This window comes from Scomber japonicus, chromosome 10 (genome assembly GCF_027409825.1).
Source record: "Scomber japonicus isolate fScoJap1 chromosome 10, fScoJap1.pri, whole genome shotgun sequence".
Lineage (NCBI taxonomy): Eukaryota > Metazoa > Chordata > Actinopteri > Scombriformes > Scombridae > Scomber > Scomber japonicus.
The window spans coordinates 10,535,075-10,546,859 of record NC_070587.1 but is presented as its reverse complement, the minus strand read 5'-3'; the positions used below and the strand labels follow the sequence as shown (position 1 = coordinate 10,546,859).

The 11,785-nt window shown below is 39.7% G+C and overlaps 1 protein-coding gene across 4 annotated transcripts; it reads left to right on the top strand.

Annotated features, from left to right (window-relative positions):
- The first annotated feature begins 687 nt into the window (after positions 1–687).
- flad1 (flavin adenine dinucleotide synthetase 1) lies at positions 688–8,586 on the top strand. 4 transcript variants are annotated; one of them, XM_053327871.1, is made up of 11 exons: positions 688–768; positions 1,880–1,992; positions 2,434–2,587; positions 3,116–3,493; positions 5,494–5,607; positions 5,692–5,959; positions 6,275–6,422; positions 6,779–6,877; positions 7,069–7,258; positions 7,989–8,062; positions 8,172–8,586. In XM_053327871.1, the coding sequence occupies exons 2-11, from the start codon at positions 1,985–1,987 to the stop codon at positions 8,305–8,307; spliced, it is 1,569 nt and encodes a 522-aa protein (XP_053183846.1). In that variant the 5' UTR covers positions 688–768; positions 1,880–1,984; the 3' UTR covers positions 8,308–8,586. The 4 variants fall into 4 exon arrangements, with proteins under 4 accessions (XP_053183846.1, XP_053183847.1, XP_053183848.1 ...); XM_053327872.1 differs by having other exon boundaries at positions 720–948; XM_053327873.1 differs by having other exon boundaries at positions 725–854.
- The last annotated feature ends 3,199 nt before the right edge of the window (positions 8,587–11,785 follow it).

Here is an 11,785-nt window from a genome sequence, read left to right as displayed (position 1 = left end):
CTATCTAATAATTATCTTAGCTAAGTTTCTTAGCTATATCTCATATAAATATAAGTTTGCCAACACTGTTATCAGTTTTTCATAAAGAATGCTAGCAGTACCTACAGACCATTAAATCATGTCTATTAAGAAAGCTGTATAATGAGTGTATTGTTACTGTCTTTGTCTAACTCTATTCTGTAGTTTTATGTATTAATCTAGGCAATCAGTAGGTATTTATTTATTTGGGAAACTTCTTTAAAATCTCTTCTTAAGACTCACTTTTTTAATATGGATTTTTCTTAACTCTTGCTATTTGCTGTATGAAAATTATTGCATGTTGTCGTTTGCTTGAGATCTTTTACTTGCATTATCGTTTTTTATTGTAACTTTGTTTTGAAAAGTGTTATGGTTATGATGATGATGATGATGGTTATTATTATTATTTTACTTTAATTCGGACAGATTATTGGCATTTGGTTCTCAAGAATATACCTCATGTTCATTCATATACTCAATAAAGTTAAAAAAAACAAAAAAAACTCCCTTAACTTCCTCACTAGAACGCTTCCCGATAAAGTCCCGCCTCCTTGAACCCGATAGGCTCTCGCGTCTCTTGGGGAAACACTTGATCATTTGTGATTGGACGGAGGACGTCAAATCTTTTGAATGACATGTAGCCACAGTCTATGGTAGCCACACACTGTAGGAAGATACGTAACAGGAGCATATGCGTCAGAAGTAAACTGTGTCGGCGAGTGTGGTTACCAAATATAAAAACGATATACGGTATTGTATATTTCTTTACAATAAGTAATTGTCAACGCCAGCCGAGAGAAAGCGGCAGTGTACAGAGCACAAGCTCCTGTGTAGTGGTACGTTACATGAATGCTAGCCCCGCTTAATGCTAGTAATGCCCCCACGATTGGTTAAGTAACCTAGCAAGGAGACTTGAGAGTTGTCACAGAGGTACATGGCCATTTGATTCATATTTTGGCATTATTGTGTCTTGTCATTGTTGTGACGTTCACTTAAAACAGACAGCTGCAGCTTCCTGTGTGTGATGTAGATTGAACGTCACTGTCTTTACTTTTTCTTTTGACCGCTAAAACTGTGACTCGGCTGATCTGCTCTTAGGCACATTGCACATTTATCTGGGTCTATTTCTCTCTCAACAATGGATTTAAATGTCTGTTTCTCTCCCCTCAAGCACATATTTACTTATGTGTTAGATATACTTGAATGCAGATAGTACAAATGTAATTAAGCTGTGTCAAAATCGTTGTTACTCTGTTATCCTTTGGGTCATTCAAGGAGAGAGAAAGTATTTAAGTTCAGTGAACTTATAAACACTCCACTCTTGCTGTGTTTCAAGTCTGTTCTAGTTAATGGCTTGACTATCGAATATGAAAATGTATCAGTGTCATTGCTGTATATGTGCCCACTTTGCCAACCATTTATTTAAAGTAACTTACAGTTCGGTTTATACTATGAACATTTACACTTTCCTGGTCAGTATGTTGTGCATTTCATTCTCTTCAATTTAAATTTAAACAATTAATTCAATGCATAGCTCATTCTTCATTTGACATGTTTTATTGTAAATTTCCATTTTACTTTATTTATGATTACTCAACTTGTGTGCATTTTTGATTGTAGTGCTCCATAACACTCAGGCACATTCCTTGTATGTTTCTGATTCAGGCTTAACAGACTCATAAAAAATATTTCATCCCTGATTTAAATAACTTCTAATCAAGGTCAATATCTTAAATACAAATTACTTTAACTACACCAAGCGCTATCAGTTGACATATTTTAGGAAACAATTGACTTTGTGAGCCTACAGACAAGTTGCTCACAGGTCTCCTTTTCCCCCTTTTTTTCTCTCTTTTTCTAGTCTGCCTCTCTTGCACAGTTCTCCCTGGTAGGAGATCAGCTGTTATGAAGGTGAAGAGGATCTGAACTGTAATGAAGTATTTGGGATACTCTATATGGATTCTTCATGTTGATGTAAGATTAAAATATCTTTTCGTATCCTCATACGAATATTTGGTAATTGTGAAAGCCACATTAATACTGTAGATAACAACTAAGTCATTGTGTATAATAAACAAAATAATGAACAATCAATGTTGTCAACATTTTTGGATTTGTTGACTGTTGTAATATATTTAGACATCAACATTGCACAATAAAACATTAACCTTATATAAAACAAGGAGAGATTCATTGCACCAGGTTTTAGCAAGTTGCTATTTTTCGCCTGTAGTCTCTGGACAGGTAGGTGAAACAATAAGTTACATCAATGACAGAAACAAATTTGATTTGTTGTTGACTACTGATACTGATATTTGCAGTTCAAAGATGTCCAAACGTACATTTTAGAGCAAAAGATACTTGGAGGAAGGGCAGTTGGTTAATGAACAGTCTCATATTTCTCTTGTCTTCTAGGCTGGGCTTTCCTAAACTAAGTAGAGCAGTGGTGCGTGTGAGGAGACTGGCAGCTCAACTCAGCACAGCAACCATGTCCACAAGTCCGTCCTCTGCAGCCAATGGGGATACTACCACTGCAGCTATTCTCATCATTGGAGATGAGATACTCAAGGTGAACTATAGTATATTGATATTTTTGTTAGCCATATTTGTGTGATTGACAATATCCCACTGAGAATGCTTGAAAGTTTATGGATTTGAGAAAATCCAACTAACCCCCTTTCTTCTGGTAAATATTTGGCATTGAAAGTATTTGATTTTATTAACATACAGTACAACATAACACACTAATTAATCTGTATTTCTCAGCTCTGTGGACCATTATCAATTCTAGGATCCACACTTCATATCCTGAAGAAAACCCTTTTATGTATATTTGATGTGGCAACAATACTTGACAAAATGACAAGTTGACAAGTTGACCATCATTTCTTGACTTGACATGATCATGATTTAAACATGAGGCCTTTGATTTTGCCCATTGACTTGTCTTGCCTCCAAAAAATGCTCATTGTGAGTCATCGAATTTCATCAAGCAAGCTTGAATACATTGCTAAGTCCTTGAATGTGCTGTTGAAGTCAGGGTTGAGAATGCAGAATCGAAACTTAGCATCTCTTTTTTTAACTCTCTGTCTCTCAGGGTCACACAGTGGATACCAACAGTGCCTTTCTGACACGAGCTCTAAGGAAGCTTGGAGTGTCTGTGCAGCGTATAACAGTGATACCGGATGTACAGGAGGTCATTGCCAAAGAAGTAGCCCTCCTTTCATCTCAATATACTCACCTCATCACCTCAGGGGGCATAGGACCCACCCATGATGACGTTACCTTCGAGAGCATTGCCATGGCTTTCCAAGAGGAGGTGTATCCCAACCCTGAGCTCGTCCAACTGGTAGAAGAATTCTTCGGGGCGATGGACAAAAACAATGCTGCCATGAAGCTGGCCATGGTGCCTCGATCAGCCAAACTCAATTATGGAACTGACCCTCAGACTGGACAGCCCCTCCGCTACCCACTGGTGAGTGAACTCAGGATGGAGTCCGGTTAGTTTTCAATCATCAAATGCCACGGATCATGTTGTCATATAACACTAAATTAGATCAAATTTTACCTAAGCCTTGATGGATCATGACCCTCCACTGACTGTGACTGAGTGACTGCTTCTTTTATTAAAACTGATGTCACTCATGTCCACTGTGCTGTGTATCACCATTTTAGGCTGCCTTTTCGGGGGCAATGTCTAAAAATGTTTTTAGAAGATGGCTTGCAACAGCAACTGCTAACCATTAACTCTAGGGATGAGAAACTTCTCACAGTGGCTAAAATTATGACATTGAACATTTACAGACAACAGCTGTGAAAGGCATATGCACTTGTAAATATGAGTGGCAGTTTTTGGTGAAATAAAACATTGCACATTGATATTTCTCCTTAATTAACACAACACTACATAGTGCAGTTAGTATGTGCAGTACAGTACTTAATGATTGTGTTTATACACTGTTGTTCATAAGTCTACTAGATGAGTCTGTCATTGAGTGGAATAAGTTAGTTACATGTCTATACTCAGTATCCCGTAATGACAAAGCAAAAACAAGATTTTAGAAATTTCTGCAAAATTATTAAAAAGGAAAAGCGAAAGTATTCAGACTCCTTTACTCAGAACTTAGTTGAGGCACTTTTGGCAACGATAACAGCCGTAAGTCTTCTTGGGTATTACGTGACAAGCTTTACACACTAGGATTTGGGGATTTTCTGCCTTTCTTCTCTGCAGATCCTCTCAAGCTTTGTCAGGTTGGATGGGGACCAGTGGTGGACAGCCATTTGCAGGTCCCTCCAAAGATATTCGATTGGGTTCAAATCAGGTCTCTGGCTGGGCCACTTATGGACATTCACTCCTATGTTGTCTTGGCTGTGTTTAGGGTCAGTTCTGTTGGAAGGTGAACCTTTGTCCCAGTCTGAAGTCCTGAGCGTTCTGGGCCAGGTCCTCATTTTAAGGATATCTCTGTACTTTGTTCTGTTCAGCTTTTCCTTAACCTGACCAGTTTCCCAGTCCCTGCCGCTGAAAAAAATACGCCCCCCCCACACACACACACAGCATGATGCCTGCTTCACCGGTGGGGTGGTATTGGGTAGGTGAGCAGGGACAGGTTTCCTACAGACACGGTGCTTAGAATTGAGGCCAAATGGTTCAACCTTGTCTGAGAGGCCTTTTAAGTGATTTTGCAAACTCCAAACAAGCTTCCCTGTGTCTTTGACTGAGAGGCTTCTGTCTGTCCACTCTGCTGTAAGACCCAGATTGGTGGAGTGTTGCAGGATCTCCACACAGGATCTCTCGAGTTCAGCAGAGTGACCATTGGTTCTTGGTCACCACTCTTACGTTTTCCCTTGATTACTCAGTTTTAGCTCTAGGAAGAGTCCTGGTTGTTCTAAACTTCTTCCATGAAAGAATAATGGTGGTCACTGTGCTCTTGGGAACCTTCAGTTAAGCAGACATTTTTTGTAGACTTCCACAGATCTGTGCATCAACATAATCCTGTCTCTGAGCTCTGCAGGCAGTTACTTTGACCTCATGGGTTAGTTTTTACTCTGATAAGCATTGTCAGCTTTGAGACCTGATGTAGGCGGATGTCATGTCCAATCAATGGAATTTACCACAGATGTACTTCAATCAAGGGTTAGAAACATCTCAAAGATAAAATGATCAAAAGAAATAGGATGCACCTGATTGAAAAGTGTCAAGGCTAAGGCTCTTAGTATTCAATGTGATATTTCAGTTTTTACTTTTTTTAATAAATTTGCAAACATTTCTGAAATTCTGCTTTTGCTTTGTCATTATGGGGTATTGAATGTAGATTGATGAGGGAAAAATATATTTAAATGATTTTAGCATAAAGCTGCAACATAAAATGTAAAAAAAAAAAAATTCAAGTTAGCCTGTTTATTACCTCAAAATGATTAGAAGTATTGGTTGTTGCACCATATATCTTCTAAGACATGTCTTTCCTATTCTTCCAGGTCAGTGTGCGTAACGTTTATGTCTTTCCTGGGATCCCGTCTTTGATGGAGAGAGCCTTCAATGGGTTGGAGCATCTCTTTGCAGGCTCAGGGACCACTTTTCACACTCGTGAGGTGAGAACAATGATAATACGTATCATTTATAAAAACTGTGTTTTTGTTCTACAAGTGGGCTAACCAAAGATTATATTGTTCTAGGTGTTTGTGGATGCAGATGAAGCAGAAATTGCTCCTGTGCTGACCAAATTGCAGGCTGGTTGGGGTAAGAGGGTGGCCCTTGGCTCCTACCCTGACTGGCTGAGCAACTACCACAGAGTCAGGCTGGTCCTGGACTCAAACAGCCAGGATGAGGTGGACAAAGCCCGGGGACAGCTGGTACAAGAGCTGCCCAAGGGTAGCGTGGTGCCCTTAGTCACTGACCCGGTGTCCATCGCCACTGCTGAGGTGTACACACTGGCCAACAGCGGTAAGGGGGAGATTTAGGATAGAAGGTGGGGGGAGATGATAGTTAAACTGTGTCAGCTTAATATGAAGTGAATATTGTAGAGAACACTTTACACAAGCATTGGGACCGATAAAGAAATTGAAGTAATTAAAACCGTCAAATCACAGTAGATGATAAAAAAAGAATATAACTGGCATGAGACTGAGCATCATAATGAAGATAAGATGATGGATAAGCAGATAATTCTATTCTGAATTTGACATAAATGAAGGATCATTTATGTTACACCTTAAAAAGCTGAATACATTCCTTGCAAATTTTCAATTTCCCCCACAGGCACGCCGTTGGGTGAGAAAGTTATGTCTGCACTGAAAACGATAGAGGCTGCGTTGGATCAGTATTCAATGGAGGAAGTCTGTGTCGGCTTCAACGGAGGCAAGGACTGTACAGCTCTGCTCCATCTCTACTATGCGGCACTGAAACGGTAACAGGAGGGGTGACAACAGTTAGAACATTAAAGTGTAGGAATGATTCAGTGAGGACAAAACAAAGAGATGAAGAGATGAAGAGACAGAGTTGACAGGAAGATTCAAATTAAAAACATAATGATGCCATTTCAGCACAGTGGGGAATATGGTGAACCAAGTGGAGATTAAAATGAGTTGGAGAGCAGCAACTACTCTGAGAAAAATCCTGGACAAGAGAGACTGTTAGTTTTTCTTGACCTGCATTAAACAGATTATGTACAGACAGTGATAAGCATAAATATCTAATCTTTTTCTATCTTACTGTTATTTAGTCTTTTTTTAACATCCCATCTCTCTCTGCTGCCACTCCCAGACGCTATTCAGATGGGAAAGACAAGGTGAAAGCTCTTTATATCCGTATCGTCTCTCCATTCCCAGAAATGGAGAGATTCCTCCAGGATACTATAAAAAGGTGAGTCATCAGTCTGTTTGAAAGTGCTTAGAGAACACATTTTTGTTTTTTGTGCACTTGTAGTACTTATCCTAAGTAAATCTTTTGTTTTTGAAAAGTGTCTTGGTAGTTTCTGTGTATGTTCACATTGTTTTACTCCCCTTCTCTGTCCTCCATATTCTGACTCACTATGTGGCAATACTCTCCCACAGATACGACCTGGAACTGTTTTCTGTGGAGGGCAGCATTAGGCAGGCGCTGAGCGAAGTGCAGGAGAGGAAGCCGGAGCTGAGAGCCGTCCTGATGGGGACCAGGAGGAGTGACCCCTACTCTCATACACTCACATCCATGTGTCGCACTGACCCCGGCTGGCCAGACTACATGAGAGTCAACCCATTACTAGTGAGACTCACACACCCACACTTGTCTCAGTATTTCTTTCCTGTTTTGTGTTGTCTTTGGTGCTACAAAGGCATTGTGTTACCTTTTTACTCCTTAAATAACAGCAAGATTTTTAAGGTTGACTTTACTCCATTTTATCTTAAGAACACCTGCAGAAAGTAATTATAAACATAAAACCCAAGCAGTTCTTCGGTTTCCTACATTTAAAAAAAAATTACAGTGTGTATTATGTTGCAGGAGCTTTATGACTGGTAAAACAAATCTGTTTTCACTGCTGTAGTCAGGCAATTTCCCCTTGTTACACCTAATGTTATTTATCATGTTGACTGAAGTTTCAGAGTGCAGATCTACAGGGTGTGAACAAAATATCACATCCACAGTTTAATGCAGTCCAATAGCCCTGCAGTAATACTACAACTGTAAAGCTTTAAATTATAATATTTCGTACTTGAAATTTCTTCCCTCACACATGCAGTTTCTTACGACTCAGTGTCCATCATGTGTAGTTAACAACTTTTGCTTCCATCGGCTTAGTAAAGAATAGGAGTGCATAAATGGTGAAACATTGAAATGTGTGTGAAATGAACAGTTGACCTCAATTCGAGATAATTTATGTAGCCCTTCATCACAGAAGTGCATCTCAAAGGACTTTAGAGAGAATGATTTCAGCTGGATTGAACTCATCACGAATCAATCGCAGACTAATTAAATCTGACATCTTCTAACACAGGACTGGACGTATCATGACATCTGGTCGTTCTTGAGGACGTTATATGTGCCGTACTGTATTCTCTATGATAAAGGGTAAGAACACTGTTTTCTATTTGCTGTATCCTCCTTTTTTCCCGGTTTCGAGGGACACAACAGCTGCAGTGCAGAGTTCTTGGCCTTAAACTTTTGTATCGACCGGCAGGTACACCTCACTGGGCAGTATGGACAACACTTGTCGAAACACCTCCCTCCAGACGGTTGACGGGAGGGGAGTGACACGATACAAACCAGCCTACCTCCTGGAGAATGAAGAAGAGGAGCGTAACTCCCGGGACTGATAATCGCCGCAATTCACACGGTGTCACTTGTTGCTGATGGAGCCAAATTCTCACATCTTCAGATCATGTGGTAAACACAAGGCGGACATTTCTTTTTTCCAGTCTTCTTGTGAATATTTGCAAAAGACTGGACACATCTGAATGCAGAATGAGATTGTAAAGTGTGTATGTGTGTGTGTGTGTGTGTGCGCGTGTGCATACGTGTGTGTTACTAGTATACATGTGTGAGTCTAAAGTAATGGCCCTCTCTGCTGTTGAATAAAACATCAATCTGTGTCATCTTTTTGTATTGTCATGTTACTATTTTCAGAAGCGTCTCATACAGGCCTGCACAACTCACAATACAGCTCATGATTTATCTTATTCATGAATCCATTTGTCTTCTTTCTAAATCCAATAAGAGCAAGCTGTCTGGAAAGAGAGCCTCTATCAAAATGTATTAGTAAATAATGTGAAAAGGTTTTCTGTCAAGGTGAGAAAATCAGCTTTTAGAAACTGAGTGTGCAGCAGCATGGACAAACTACTGAAGGTCAACCAGCAGGCTCATATTGATTCATCTGTTTGACACTGAATATCCATAATTGCAGACTGCAACGCTGAGCATCTCCAGCCCCACGTCAGTAAAAAAAACCCTCCACCCTGATGTTGTAGTTCTCTTTGCGGACCTCACGGGCGCGTTGTTCTCACGTTTTCCATTTAGCACCGGTGATTACAATAAATTACCTTCTCTGCTTCCAGACATGATTGAATCCAGGCTCATCGATCCGCGCTCTCTCTCTCCCCGCCTGGAGATTAGTCAACGCCGCGCAGCGAGGATCGATACCGGCCGATCTAATAAAGCGGGTCGCTTACGAGGCCACCGCGGGGCTGCACACACCGTTACACCAGCAATTACCACCTCCAGCCCGACTCCCCCCACCTCCCCCCTCTCTCATTCCCCTCTAACTTATCTGTCCGGGGCTTCACGGCTTACTTGATTTATTAATAATAACAGTAATAGAAGAGGCAATGAACAGAGGCTTCATAATCAGAGCAAAATGTAATGGTGTGTGTTCGAGTGGTGCGATAAACACACCGGGACATTGTCTGGAATGACACATGGATATTTGGGTGGAAAACAATTGTGTTACTATAGACGTACAGTGTCTGAGGTAGGCTGTATGCTCCTCAAACTTTGTCCTGATTTAAAAGATTTTAAATGGTTGATAAATGAACAAAAGTCATTCTGTTGTAATTTGTAGTTAATTTCTTGTGAGTGTATTGGAACTCCACAGTTAAATAAAGTGTCTATCCACCTACAATATAGTAGCCTATGCATGACTTGTCTAGCTATCCTTAGGTTTTTCTAGGTGAATAGGCTACATTTGCTCATTGATTAAAGTTACACAAGTGCTGTAGTCTATAGAACCATTTTGACTTAGTTGCACTTCACTGTTTCCTGTTTATAGTTGTACTCCATTTGTAGATATTCAAGTTTCCAGCATGTGCTTTTTAGTCCACAACATTTATCTGACAGCTAATCAGCTTGGGTTCATTTCCAGATGATGATTTTTACCAACAGTAAGAGATATGCTTATGCCATTAATACATTCTAATTACATTGTTAAATAATATACCAGTTGTTTTCACAAGTTTTTGTGATAAAAAAATGCAATGTCTATTCGATGCCCTTTGTCACATTTCAGGTGAATTATAAGCACAGTTACACCAAAAACTGATTTTCCCATCTGAACTTCACAGATGGTTTCATTAACATTAACTGTTTGAGTTTCAAAGAGGTCAAGTTCTCCAATATTTCAAAGATTATGAAACATCTATACAATTTTGTGTTACAGATGTGTTTTTTTTTCTTTTCAACTTCATTAATCGTCTCATGACCCCCAAGATTAAACTAACTAATAGTATATTAGCGCAATCAGCTACAACTGTAAAATTGTATTTACATGTTGATGTGTCAGTGTTAATAATCTAATAATGTACACATGCCAGTCACAGAGACAGAAAGAGTACTTTTAATTGTAGTGTCACTTTTAATACTTTTACTTGTAGTGGAGTATTTCTAGTCTTATAATGGTATGTACTTTAGTAAATTGCCTGATGTCTTCCTCCACTACATCTGCTGACACTACAGGGATATCAGAGATATTGATTTGGATATTTGCATGGTATTTTTTCCCCAAAATTAGTTGTTTCCATGGTTTCACCTTTGTCTTCTCTCAGTTGTCACTCCATCATATCTCACTTGCCAGATTCATCGCTCATACTTGTGTAAAACAGACACAAGTATGAGCCATGAATCTGGCTAACCCTTTGCTTGCTGTATCACAGCATAACACCATGTCCTTCCTGTCTCTGTCTTACCTGTGTACAATAACGCTGGGGTTCTTTTTCAGTTATTCTCATGAATTTCAAAATTATGTTTTGATTCTGACCTGGAAGAGTGAGTCAGGAAACATTACCTATCAACGTCTGCACTGACACAGTGGGGAGGATATTGTCACTGGCTTAAAGAATTGGGACTAAAATTAGTTGTATTTTTGTGGTCCTCAACTGCATATTTAATATCTTATACTTTTATTTATTTCACACTGTTCTGCTTTTGAAACAGGTTTTGTTTGAAATCTACAAAACTGCAAATAGTGATCAAATGTAGTGTCGCCTGGGACAAAGTGGACCAAATAGGAATAAAATATGTCTAATTTTTCCCCTCTGGTGGATATTTAAACCAAATTGCCTTTTGGCTCACCTGGTGGAAACATAATCACAGCAGTCACTTAAGGTGATGTAAGGATAAAAAGAAGTGAGCTGTGTTTTAGGCCCATAATTCCTTGCTGCTCTCTCAACACACCCCAGTGCTTCTCTTCAAATCTCCCAGGTGAGACTCTAACTTACAATAGACAGAGCTAACGGCATGTGTGATATGGACTCAGCGTGACTTAAGATCACTATTACACACTTGGCGTGACTTTGTGCAAAAACATGTGACAGGCTTTGATATCAGAGTGAACTATCCATTTCAGATGCGGTGACTGTGATTCTTCTCTTTAAACGAATACGTTCCTAATCCAATTCCTCAGCAGTTCCTGCAGTGTAAAACAAGACTTGAAGCAACATGAGACAGCAATTCATGCAATGTCCTGTGAGGGATGCTTAACACAGAGGATGAATAGACACTCCGTTGTCAGAAAGCATCAGGAGAGAAGACCTTTGAGTCTATGCAAATTACCAATCCATCTGCATTGAAAGCCAACCAACCAGAACACGGGAAATAGGATGTTCAGTATCAAAGTGTCACACATTAAAAGTGGATGAAAGTAAGAGAGAAAGAAAAAAGGCGAAGGAGTGGGAGGGAGGGAGAATGAGGAAGGAGGCTGCTTTGCTTGCTGCCATGTGAAGTGTGACTGACTTAGCTCAATTGTGTCTGGTTGTGGCGTGCTGAAATAAAAGGTAGTCTCATAATCCTAAGTTTGTCACAGAC